The sequence below is a fragment of the Canis lupus genome, chromosome 5, assembly GCF_003254725.2.
Source record: "Canis lupus dingo isolate Sandy chromosome 5, ASM325472v2, whole genome shotgun sequence".
NCBI lineage: Eukaryota > Metazoa > Chordata > Mammalia > Carnivora > Canidae > Canis > Canis lupus.
The window spans coordinates 13,106,476-13,118,107 of NC_064247.1; the positions used below are offsets into that span (position 1 = coordinate 13,106,476).

The following is an 11,632-nucleotide window of genomic DNA, read 5'->3' on the forward strand; positions in this document are numbered from 1 at the left end:
TACAAAGGGCCGTTAAAGTACCCATAGGTCCATATTCCCGAGACCTTTCCCTGCAGGACAGAGATCCACATAGAGACACTTGGAAACACAAAGTCACTCATTCACTGTCTCATCACAGATAATCATTCATGCTGAGCAGAGAGGGAAGGAAGTACATGGTATTATTCATTTCTCTCCTCCGCCGCCTTCCTAGGGGACAGCGTGTGTAGGTAAATTTGTTACATATTTTAGCAAGACTGCAATAGATTACTAGTGTGACCATATGATTTATTGTCCAAACCAGGACATTATGAGACTTAAAGGGGGTTCTAAAAATAACTAATAGGCATTAAACTGATCTACAACAGATGTAGCCTGGGACTATCCTGAGCAAACCTGCTACAAAAAAATCCTGGGTGCTCAGGGACCCTCAAGACTCCTCAACCACACATATCCGTCAGTGACTACTTTCTATCCAGTGTGATTTAAACTTCATTCATTCACTCATTCATTCATTCAATAAAATATCCACGTGCCAGGTCCTGTGGGCAGCCCTGCAAAGAAGACAAACTCTGCCCTCATGAAGTGTACATTCTGATAGAAGAGATGGAAAGTAAACAAATAAATGAAGAGAACACAGAGTATCAGGGAGTGATGAGGCCTGACAAGAAAACAAAGCAGAGCTCAGGTGATGGGGGAGATGGGTGAGGGGAGGGATGACTTCTCTGGGGAAGCCTCCTCAGGGAGGCCAGGAGGAGGGAACAGTTGTACAGGCCCCGAGGTGGGAGCAGGCTGGGAGGCCTGGGGGAATAGAACAGAACAGAAAAGGAAGAGGCTTAGGAAGAAACAGATTAGGTAGGAGTTTGAGGCCACAGAAGACGAGATGGGAAGGCTTTGAAGGTTCAGGTAGGGGAATGCTACGATTTAGTTGCATCATAAAAATCAACCTGGGAGCACCCTGGTTGCTCAGTCAGTTGAATATCCGACTCTTGATTGCAGCTCAGTCATGCTGGGATCGAGCCCCACATCAGGCCCTGCACTGGGTATGGAGTCTGCTTGGGATTCTCTCTCTCCCTTTCCCTCGGCCCTACTCCTACCACCGCCCCCCCCCCCCAGGCTCATCCTCACTTGTTCTCTAAAAAAAAAGAAAAGGAAAGAAGAAAAAGAACCACTCTATTGGTGGAGAAGATGCTGTCAAGGAGAAAGAATGGGAAGGGGGGGCAGTCTGTGGTTGGGAAGTGATGGGGACATGGGCCCGGGGAAGAGGCTGCTGAACTCAGGAACCATGGTGAATATGGCATCTCCAGGACTCGTGAGCAGGTGGGCACTGGGTGCTTCCAACCTGCCAAGACTCTGGGCCACGACCAGCTCTCAGCCCAGCCGCACCCAGCCCTAAGTTCCTTCCAAGGCTTGCTCTTCATGTGTTTGAGCAATCATCACCGGGACTCGACACCAGGAGCCAGCTGCTGTACTCTAGAGCAGGAGGGGGAAGCCCTGAACCCCCTTACCTTTGGCTCTGTGATCTTCCTCCTTGGGGCACTTGCCGCCTTCCCACCATTTGCGCTTCAGAATTTCTAGGCGGTTGTTCTCCTGCAGCTGGAGGATGGCCAGGTCAAACTCATCCCGGAAAACTGAACCTGTGAGGTCACGGGAGAGCCCAGAACACAGGGCGTGAGTGCCCTCGTATGCATCACTCTGCTCCTTTCCCCACTACACCTCCTTGCCACTATGCCCGCTGGACATCAGGAGAGAGAGAGAGATGTGGCGGGGTCCCCGCAGGAGCATGGCTCTCCACCTGGCTTGTTCTGAGGACCGTCCATGGAGAGGAGGGAGTTCTGGCTTCATGCAGGGCACTCAGCCCTTCTACTTTCCTTCTCTCTACAATGACTGGCATGTTCAGCCCAGGGCCAAGAACTCAGTGTGGGTCAAGGGACAGCTTCTCAGGTACCGGTAGAGGCTCACTTCCCCACCACTTCCTACTGAGGTTAACCGACCTGCTCACTGACACTCGGGAAGCTGGTCGCGAGGCTTCCCCTCTGCCTCCCAGAGGCCAAGGTGGGAAATCTGTGACATAAACCTCTCACTGAGTCAGCTGTCTGTCTTCTACTCTATCTAAATTAACTCCCCAGGCACTTGTAACTCTTACTACATTAGACCTGACTGCTCTTAACCCAGAGCAGCCCCCAGTGAGAGAAGAGCCACCCCAAAGTGGGAAGGAAGCCACCTCTCTTCCATCTGGGCCCAGAATCCAGATACCAGTGACCCAAACCTTCCCACCTGCCTGCCGAGTGTCCGACAACCCCCTGTCCCCATCCATCACCCTGTGTGCACCACTCCTCCCCCCTCCTCAAACAGAAGGCTTCTGTTCAGTGCAATTCTTTTTTAATTTTTCTAATGGAATATGGTCAAGGAGCTTTGGTTCTGGAATTTAGGTTTAATCACAAAAATAGGCTTAAATGAAACCGTGGAAAGCTCAATGCCCCAGCACGGGCTGAGGCCGGAGATCATAAAGAAAAAGCTGCCAAGAGGCTGGAAACCAGCTAAGCTGCTCAGTTTTCTTGCTCAAGCTCTGTGAAGGCCTGATGTGGACAGATGCCTCAGGGGAAAAGGCTAGGGCGAGGGAACCGAGGCAGAAGCTTGGAACAAATAGATTTGTGCTCTCAGACTTTAATATGTATGGGAATGACCTGGGGATCTGATTGACCTGCAGACTCTGATTCTGTGGGTCTCGGGTACGGCCTGAGATTGTGCATTTCTAACTAGCTCCAAGGGGATGCCCTGCCTCTCAGCCATAAGCTGGACTTTGACAGGCAAGGAAGCAGAGCAGCTCCCAGATCTCTTTGGACTCTGACAGCCTATGACTCCACAGATGGAACCTTCCCTACTTGAAATCTAACTACGCCTGGCCATGCAAACCTGCAAGCCTGCAGCACAGAACGTGTCTATGCAAGCGACATGAGTGAACATCAAGAGTGCCTCATGTATAGTAGGTACTCAATACACATCTGCAGTGCATGGCTCCTTGAATGAACAGATGGTGCTAGGTGGTGAGACTAATGAACAGCCCAGGTTTACAGACAACTGTCAAGCCCAGCCAGGCATTTCAAGCAGTTTTCAAGGCATTTCAACCCAACCTCAACAGCACACCAGGGGCCCCATGAAAGAATTATTCTGTTGGCGGCCATGTTTGCCCACTTTGCTCCTAAACCACTTGACTAATTTTCCATCTCATTCCTCGTTCTGTTCCTCTTCATTTCCCTGGGTCCAAGCACATGGCTTATTCTCCAGATATGCCCTTACTGCCACTTAAAAAGGACACACATGCTATCTTTCATGGACGTAACCTCAGCCAATGTCAATTCTGTCTCATCAGTGGATTGTGTAATGCTCTTCCCAGCCTGATCCGAGAACCCGGGCAGGCACACAGCTCACTTCCCCACCTATCCTGTCTTGCTGAGCCGGTGCGAACATGGTCTGGTAAGTGCACCATTGAATCTGGAGACAGGCAGTCTAGGCTCAAACCTGGCTCCTCTACTGACTCAGTGTGACCCTGAACAAGTAGGTTGTCACCTCTAAATCTCAATGCTGTCCTCTAGAGTGGGAAGGACCACATCTACATTGAGGTGGGTTGACACATGAAAATAGCACCATGCCTGATACAGAAGAAATACATTTCCTTCCCTTTTTCTTTCGTTATTGATAAAAACAAATGTCTAGAGTTGGTCTGCTTTTGTTCCACTCTCTATAGGTTCATGCCATGGAAACTTTTGGAGCATTTGAGATTTCAGGTCAATGTCTTAAATTGCTGGATCATGATCAAGGTGCATCTTGAGTTTGTCTTGTGGCTCACTCCACCATCTTGAAATAAAAGGTAAGCCAACAAATTTCTCAAAGAGGTCCATAATCTGTATATTAACAAATAGCAACGAAATATGATCGTAAGAAGAGACTGTGTGGGTTTACAAGTCCCCCAAGTGAGACCTCTGGCTTACAGAGCTGCTAGTGTCAGAATTCAGAGTTCGAGAATGAACTGTATCATTATCTATGCTCATTGATTCGGTTTCCCATCAGTCTTTGAGAAGTCATCTGCTGGGGACACCTGGGCGGCTCAGTCATTGAGCATCTGCCTTTGGTTCAGGGCATGATCCCAGACTCCCGGGATCAAGTTCCCATGGGGAGCCTGCTTCTCCCTCTGCCTGTGTCTCTGCCTCTCTCTCTCTCTCTCTGTCTCTCATGAATAAATAAAAATCCTGAAAAAATAAGAAGTCATTTGCTTTTATCAAATAACACAGGGGAGTATGGAATAGATGGGGAGGTCACTCATGTTCCCTCTAAACAGCCTAAGTGTGAGACACTGTAGTAAGGCACCTGACTGGTTATTAGGTTTACCCCTCAATTACCCTATGAGGTAGGGATTAAAAACCTAATTTTACAGATGGGATAACTGAGATTCAGAGAGCTTAAATGATCTGAGGTCCCACAGCCCACAACTAGGCACATTCCCAGGTCTGCCTGACTCCAAACCCATACTTTTCACACTCTACAGGCATTGTGAAGCCTACAGAGCTCTGAATGAGGTAAAGATCAAGAGAAGGAGACCCTAAGATAACAGCAAAGATGTACATGCTATATATCAATTTCCCCATATGGCCAATGGTGGCTTCCATTCCTGCTTCTCCTTCTGGTGCCTTGTATAGGACAACCTCATAGAAAAACAGCATTGGGTGAGGATGGCCCTATACAGAGTGGCTCTCAGCGGTGGGTGGGGGCAAGAGTGCATATCCCAGGCACCTGGAGAACATTTACAGATTCCCGCTCCAATCCAATAAGCAGTTCAGTGGGCTTCCCCTCACCTTGGGTTGGAGGTACCATTAGCAGGAGGAGGGCCAAAGTGTGACTACCTTTTAGGAAAGCACAACTGGGAGACCCTTCTGGAAGCCAAGCATCCATCTACTGCACTATAACTGCCTGGATGGCACACAGTCACCTGAATAGAGAGTTCTATTGCTCATTCCCAATGACTTATGCTGATTTAGAGGAGATGGGTCCATGAGACCCACAAATGATCTGAAAGCCACCTCCTCTCATCATGCCAATTACCTTTTGTAATAATTATACCTTTCACCAGGAACACTGATAGCAGAACTAAGTTTGGCCATCTCTTCCTCCTTCTTCCCACTGCTAGCGGAGAGGTCCATCAGCAGAGAAATGGGCAAGGGGCAGGAAACAGAAGAGGGTAGAACAAAAGCCCCAAAGTACCTACCAAGAGGATCAACGTGCTCTTGAGTAAGTAATCAATTAAAAACTAATCAATTGCCCTTCAATAATTAAAGATCAAGAACCAATCACTGATTAGTGAAAGTAGGTGGGTTTGCCTTTTTTTTTTTTTTAACCTGGCGGCTGCCCACCTAAAGTCACTGCTAACTGGTTCTAGAATCTGACAAATTCAGTGCTGCATTCAGTGGTCCCAGCTACTCTGACCCCACCTGGATGGAGCTCCCCAAAGAGGCTGTCCCTCTCCTGCATACCGACTGGCATGCCGATCCCGTAGCCCTTGGTGTCCAGCAGCCCTCCAATCTGAGTGAGGTTGCAGTTTCGCTGCCGGTAGTACTCATTCATGGTGGATTCCAGAAGGAAGGCATAGTTGGAATTCAACACCCTGGCTATTCCCTCCTCTGTGCTCTTCACAAACACACTTGGCTGCTTAGAATACATGTAATTCCACATGCGTTGGTAGGTCTGATAGCGGGAATTCTGGGAAAAGAACATGAGGAAGCTGAATTAGAACAAGAGAAAGGAAAGGGCGGTTTTAAAAAGGGAAGAGCCAAAGTGGGCCTTAAAAATCCTGGCCCTTTTGTTCCTTGATCCCCTTGTGATATTCAGTAAACTTTTCCCTTCCATCTTTCAACAGCTGCTGTATCATGGCAGGAGGAGGAGTGCCTTTGATGCCTTTCACAGAAAGGCAAGGAAAGAACAGGGTCCTAGGGTACTGCAAACTCTGCCTACTGGTTTGAGAATTGCTTTTGCCCCGTCCACCCTAGAGAAGTCTTCCACCACCAACCTCCAGGTTCTGACAGAATGAAAACAGAGAGTCCAGTTGTGTCTTTCACTGTCTCTCAAGTTGGAAGCAATGAATTCAGGCTCATCCGGACTCTTAAGAGACACCATCTGAAGGAGGAGTGCCAGCTATTTACTGTTGACTCTAAACCAACTTATCAATCACATGTCCAGCGCTGGCCTCTATTTTTACAAATAAAAACAAAACCGAGAGAATTCTGGGGTTGGGGGGCTGTCTATCCACACCTGTGTTTGCACGATGCCCTCAGTGGTTGCGTGTCAACGGGCACTGAGACTTGCATGGAAAATGGAAAATTGCAGACCTTAAATTTGTTTTATGTCCTGGGGAGTAGGTTGGTTAGAGACCTATGAACTCCAGGGTAAATCTGCTTCCTCAGAGATCATGAAACTTATTATTATTATTATTATTATTATTATTATTATCTTGCTTTGTCTAAGTGCTACCTATAAAATTTAACTCACATAACCGAGTTTAAATGTGCACACTAGCCTCATCCTATTTGATGGAATGAATAAAAGTGCAGGTTAGATTCACCCCGTTTACATACATGTTTTCCTAATACCCTTTAGAACAAATGTGAAACTATGACCATCAAAAAATAGTTTTGGGGATCCCTGGGTGGCGCAGTGGTTTAGCGCCTGCCTTTGGCCCAGGGCGCGATCCTGGAGACCCGGGATTGAATCCCACGTCAGGCTCCCGGTGCATGGAGCCTGCTTCTCCCTCTGCCTGTGTCTCTGCCTCTCTCTCTCTCTCTCTGTGACTATCATAAATAAATAAAAATTAAAAAAAAATAGTTTTGCCACATTGTACCGAAAATCATCTCAAGTGCCCCTCATAGTTCTTGGACAACACTTTGGGACAGGCTGATATTAACCCAGAGTGCTCTCAGGACCCCATTCCAGGGGTATTTTGCAGAGCGAGGGATAAATGTGCCCCAAGTGAACCTCCAAACTAGATGTTCGAAAGGGTTCATGGGATGAGGATCGATGTTTGTATCTCCGGAGGACAACCATCTCAACATTATTCTGCCCAATTGCCCCATGTTGGTGAGCAACCCGATGGGTTTACTTGGAAGAAGGTCATGCTGGAGCCTCCGTGAATTGTGCCATACTCAATGGCGGTCTGGTCAGCCAGGTCATCCACCGACTCAATGGGCACATCCATGCGCTGCACAGTCAGGAAGGCTGCCAGGTTGGCCGTGTAGGATGAGATGATAATCAGCGTGAATGCCCACCTACGTAGGAAAAGACCAGGGAAGCATCATTGCCTGAGCACCCCCAGGAGTCTTAGCCCCCATCCCCAGTCCTGTAGCGACAGAGGAGGTACCAGGTGGCTCTCTTCGGAAGGATCTTCCAGCTCAGTAGGGGAAGAGAAAGGAGGCAGGGCATATGATGTCAACAGAAATGAACAGAGTTTGTGAGGGTTGCCTGAAAGAAGACCATTAATTTTCTCATTTCTTAATGGAGGTGATTATTGGGTTGATGTTCAAAAGAGGTATGTCCATGTCCATGAGACCATCTCAGAGACTGTGAGGAATGCGTTAGTGAATGAGCTAAGGGTGCCAGCTCTGGGGGCTCTGTTTAGAGCCAGGGCTGGTTGGCTGCCCCTGTGCCCCTGTCTTCTCACGACAGAGCCAACCATCAGATGAGCATCGCCATGTACTGAGCACTTGCCATGAGCCACACACACTATCTCATGTACTCCCTACAACTAAGGGCGGTAAAATTCTTTTCCCAATTTTGCCAGTGAGGAAACAGGGGTTCAGAGAAGCAAAGGAACTTGCCAAGTAACACATGGATAAATCCATATTTTAATACCAGTTAGTTCTACCAACAGGAAACTCTTTCAGATGAACTGGTGACAAGCACCTCTGAACTTCTGAGAAGTTGGAATTAGAAACTACTCTTGCAATGGGCAAGCTATTTCAAAATAGAAGAGTGTTTTATTGGGTAGAGCAAACTCATTTAAAATGAGAATAATTTTGCAACTCAGGCAGTATATATATATATGCTAAAGCCATTACAACTAGTTTGTTCACTTAAGTAGGTTAAATAAGCCTTCTACCATCTGGTCAGCAGTGTGGATCTGCATCCCAATCCATTCGTTTATAGGGGTTCAAAGACATATCCAAGCATAATTGAGGCTGGATAATCACAAATTCTGAATCAGTGGAGTCTGAATTAATGAGGCTTTACTCATTATGAAGACATTGTCAACTAAAGCGTAGCATTTGCCATAGGATTCAGAGGTCGTCAGCTTCCAGGGGATTTTTCAGAGCAGGAAGGCCCATTGTCGCCTTCACCACTGTGTCCAAGGTCCCCTTTGGGCTGCCTCGCAGATGCGGAGTGACAGGGTCATCTACCAACTCAATGGGTATGTCCAGATGCCAGACCACCAGTGAGGTGACCTGGTTTTAGTTCTGGCCTTCTTCCACTCCACCTGTGAGACCTTAGGGGAAAAGCCACATACCTCCTCCAGCTCGTCTGCTCGGGGATAAAATGCCTGCTCTGCCTGTCTTTGGAGAATTATGAGATCAAATGAGAGAGTATGTCATTGGTGACTAATAATCTATAAAGGACCGGATGAATGTGAGATACAGAGAAATATAGAGACAGACCCTCACACTGAATATAAGATAAAAAGCATCTGGCCGGGCGCCTGGGGGTGCTCAGTGGTTGAGCATCTGCCTTTGGCTCAGGTCTTGATCCCGGGGTCCTGGGATCGAGTCCTGTATCAGGCTCCCTGCTTCTCCCTCTGTGTCTCTCCCTCTCTGTCTCTCATGAATAAATAAATAAAATCTTAAAAAATAAAATAAAAGCATCTGGCCACCTTTCCTATTTGTGACCTGAAAATGCTACGTATCCTTCCATCCTTCAGACCTGGTCTCCCTGCTCCTGCCTCCGCTCATACCCTCTGCTGGAAGTTCTTGTGACCATCTCTCAGGGGAGGTCAAGGAGGTGGGGGGGGGCACCCCCAGGCAGAGGCCAGCATTCTGAAGCAGCTGAGCTACTCAGGCTCCTGCCGTGCGCGTTCAAGAGCCCTGGGTGTGGACCTGAACTCGGAGTTGGCTGGGGAGGTTCCCTCAGCCCCATGGCTACACTCAGGCATCTGTCCCGCCCTGGGTGGCCATGCGGTGCTTTATACCACTAGTCACAAAGGAACAGGTCAGAGAGCAAAGCAGCTGGGGCAAGCCTATCATCTCCGCTGAGAAAAACAAATCACCTGCTCTCTCCAGAGGGGTCGGTGGAGCCTTGCTCCTGTGTCAAAGGGGCATTATCAGCTGTCAGGCTGGCATTCGTTAGCAACGTGGCATCCTCCATCACTTGCTCTGGGTGAGGAATCTAAGGTGGACTGGCATGGCCCTCTCTTCCGGTCTCTGATTCCTTTAGGGAGCCGATCAAATCGAGGCCTTGATTTGATAATTGAGAACTCCAAGAGGCAGAGAGGCTCCCTAACAACTCAAGGGCCCCCCTCCCACACACACACATAAAGAAGGCCCCACCATGCCCCCAGGACAGCTATTTAGAGCCCAGCTGGTGAGCCAGGGCAGGGAGCCTGCAGGACAGGTGTCCCTCCCAGGTGCTCAAGCAGGCATTCTCTGGAGGAGGGAATTCCTGGGTGTTGGGGAGCTGACAGGTGGATGAAACAGGCAGTGGGGCCTCCGTGTGGTGCGTGGGAGCACAGCCCTCTGGAAGGAAAGGCCCCAGGTAGAACGAGCTCAGAGTCTACAGCTGACTTCTGCTGCCTTGCAGGGCTTCTGTCCAGACTTCCAGGATTTTGAGGGAACTCTGCGATTTTTCTCACCAAGACTGTCCCTTTTTCTGGGGAACATTAAAACCCAGTTCTTCCCATTGATCCACTTGGTGATTTCTGAGCACCATCTATCTGGTGATGGGTGATCACCTTGCCCAGATGTTTTAAATTCTACTGTATTTATCATTTATCAGAGAAAACAAAAAGCCCAGCTGGGTTGGGGTCACTGTCCCAGCTGCATTTTTACCTCCCCATTAGCCTCAGTCCAGTGTCCTTCTGGTAACTATCCAAACGCTGGTGCCCAAAGGTGGAAACGCCACTTTTCCTTTATCCTTTGGCTTACACAGGCTGAGAAGGAGGCGAAGGAAGCAAGGTCATAAGTCCCATAGGCTGTGACAGCCAAACCCAGCAGTGGGTTTTTTTAAGTGAGGTTGGGGAACTGGAACTCTGCAAACTTGCCTGTCTCTGCCATATACATACATACAAATGTACGTGTGTGTGTGTGTGTGTGTGTGTGTGTGTGTGTTTTCATTTCTCCCTATAATGGTCTAACAGCAATGATTAGTCCACATATTTATGTAGCACTTTCAAGTTCTCAAATTGCTTTCCCACACATTGAATCACTCGACCGTATTCTTTTCGCCCTGGATGAGCCAAGAGGAGAAGGGAGTTTCAGGCCGAGGCTGGCTGACGGCCCGAGGTGGGGATCGCTCCTGAGATCCTGTCCGACTCTGAGCCACTAAGAGTTTGCATTTGCCCACACCTGCCGAGGTGGACAGGTCCCGCGAGGAGGCCCCAGAGCCAGGCGCCGAGGGACAAGTTCAAGAAAGCTGGTAGACGTGGCCAGATGTGACAGCCAGGTTTAGAGTCTTCCAGCAGGCACTTCCCGCTGCACATTTATATTTGCATAAATCTGCATATGCCTTGGCAGGCCCAAGCCACTCAACCTCAGGTCATTTTCAGGTCAGGGGGTTATAAGTGCTTTGCTGGATGCCTCCAAGGCTGTTTTCTGCATCCCCTTTCCGGCCCTGGCTCCCCTCTGTCTCCAGACCTCTGAAGCAGAGGGAAAGGGGAATGGGATTAAGATGGCACAAAGTGTGCCCAAGCCAGTGCTCCCAAGCCTTCTGGAGCTGGCCAAATATGCAGCTCAGCTCCCTGTTGGTCTGGTTTGAAAGGCAGAGCTCTGGGTGTGGTTCTTGTCCACCTGCAGCTGGAGAAGAGCTTAACTGAGGACCCCCTTGGTGTCCCCACCCCACTGGGCTTGGCCCCTTCTCTGTCCCAGATCTTACCAGACGCCACTGACGCAGCGGGTAGATAAGGCTCGGGGGGCGATGGTGGAACCCTGCTGCATGAAGCCCCCAACAGGAAACCAGAGGCTGTTGCCAAGGGAGTACTGATTCACTAGGAGGTTGCAGCGGCCCTGGGCGCACGGGTGGGGGCTGTACCACTCGTAGGGGGTCAACCTGCAGGAGAAACGGAACAGAGACCAGTGCCACGGAAGGTGGGCGTGAAGGAAAGTGCTGGGGAGAGTAGGAGGGGCTCTCCTTTCTGGCCTCACCTCTGTATTTCAGTACCTGGCATGTGGCCTGGGCTCAGCTGTTTCCCTTTGCTGGACTGGGATGCTCCCAACCAAAAAATCAGGGGCCTGGACAACCTTGGCAGGTTTTCAACTGTTTTTTTTCTTTTTTAATCAAGCCTCCCCCACATCTCTATTTCTCCAAAATGGATCACGACATGGAACTCCAAATACAAAATAGAGCAAAGTACAGGCCCCTGACCAGGATGTGTCAGGGGTAGACGGCCATGAAACGGCATCTTCTG

At 49.2% G+C, this 11,632-nt stretch overlaps 1 protein-coding gene across 5 annotated transcripts in view; it reads right to left on the reverse strand.

Moving 5' to 3' along the window:
- Positions 1 to 11,632, reverse strand: part of GRIK4 (glutamate ionotropic receptor kainate type subunit 4) — a 425,071-nt gene that overhangs the window by 20,067 nt on the left and 393,372 nt on the right. For all 5 annotated transcript variants that reach the window (XM_035716734.2, XM_025465200.3, XM_025465201.3 and 2 more), the window contains 4 exons: positions 11,101 to 11,274; positions 7,127 to 7,292; positions 5,508 to 5,733; positions 1,488 to 1,616 (listed from right to left, as the gene is read on the reverse strand). In XM_035716734.2, the coding sequence (XP_035572627.1) occupies positions 1,488 to 1,616; positions 5,508 to 5,733; positions 7,127 to 7,292; positions 11,101 to 11,274 (695 nt within the window). The remainder of the gene's footprint in view (positions 1 to 1,487; positions 1,617 to 5,507; positions 5,734 to 7,126; positions 7,293 to 11,100; positions 11,275 to 11,632) is intronic.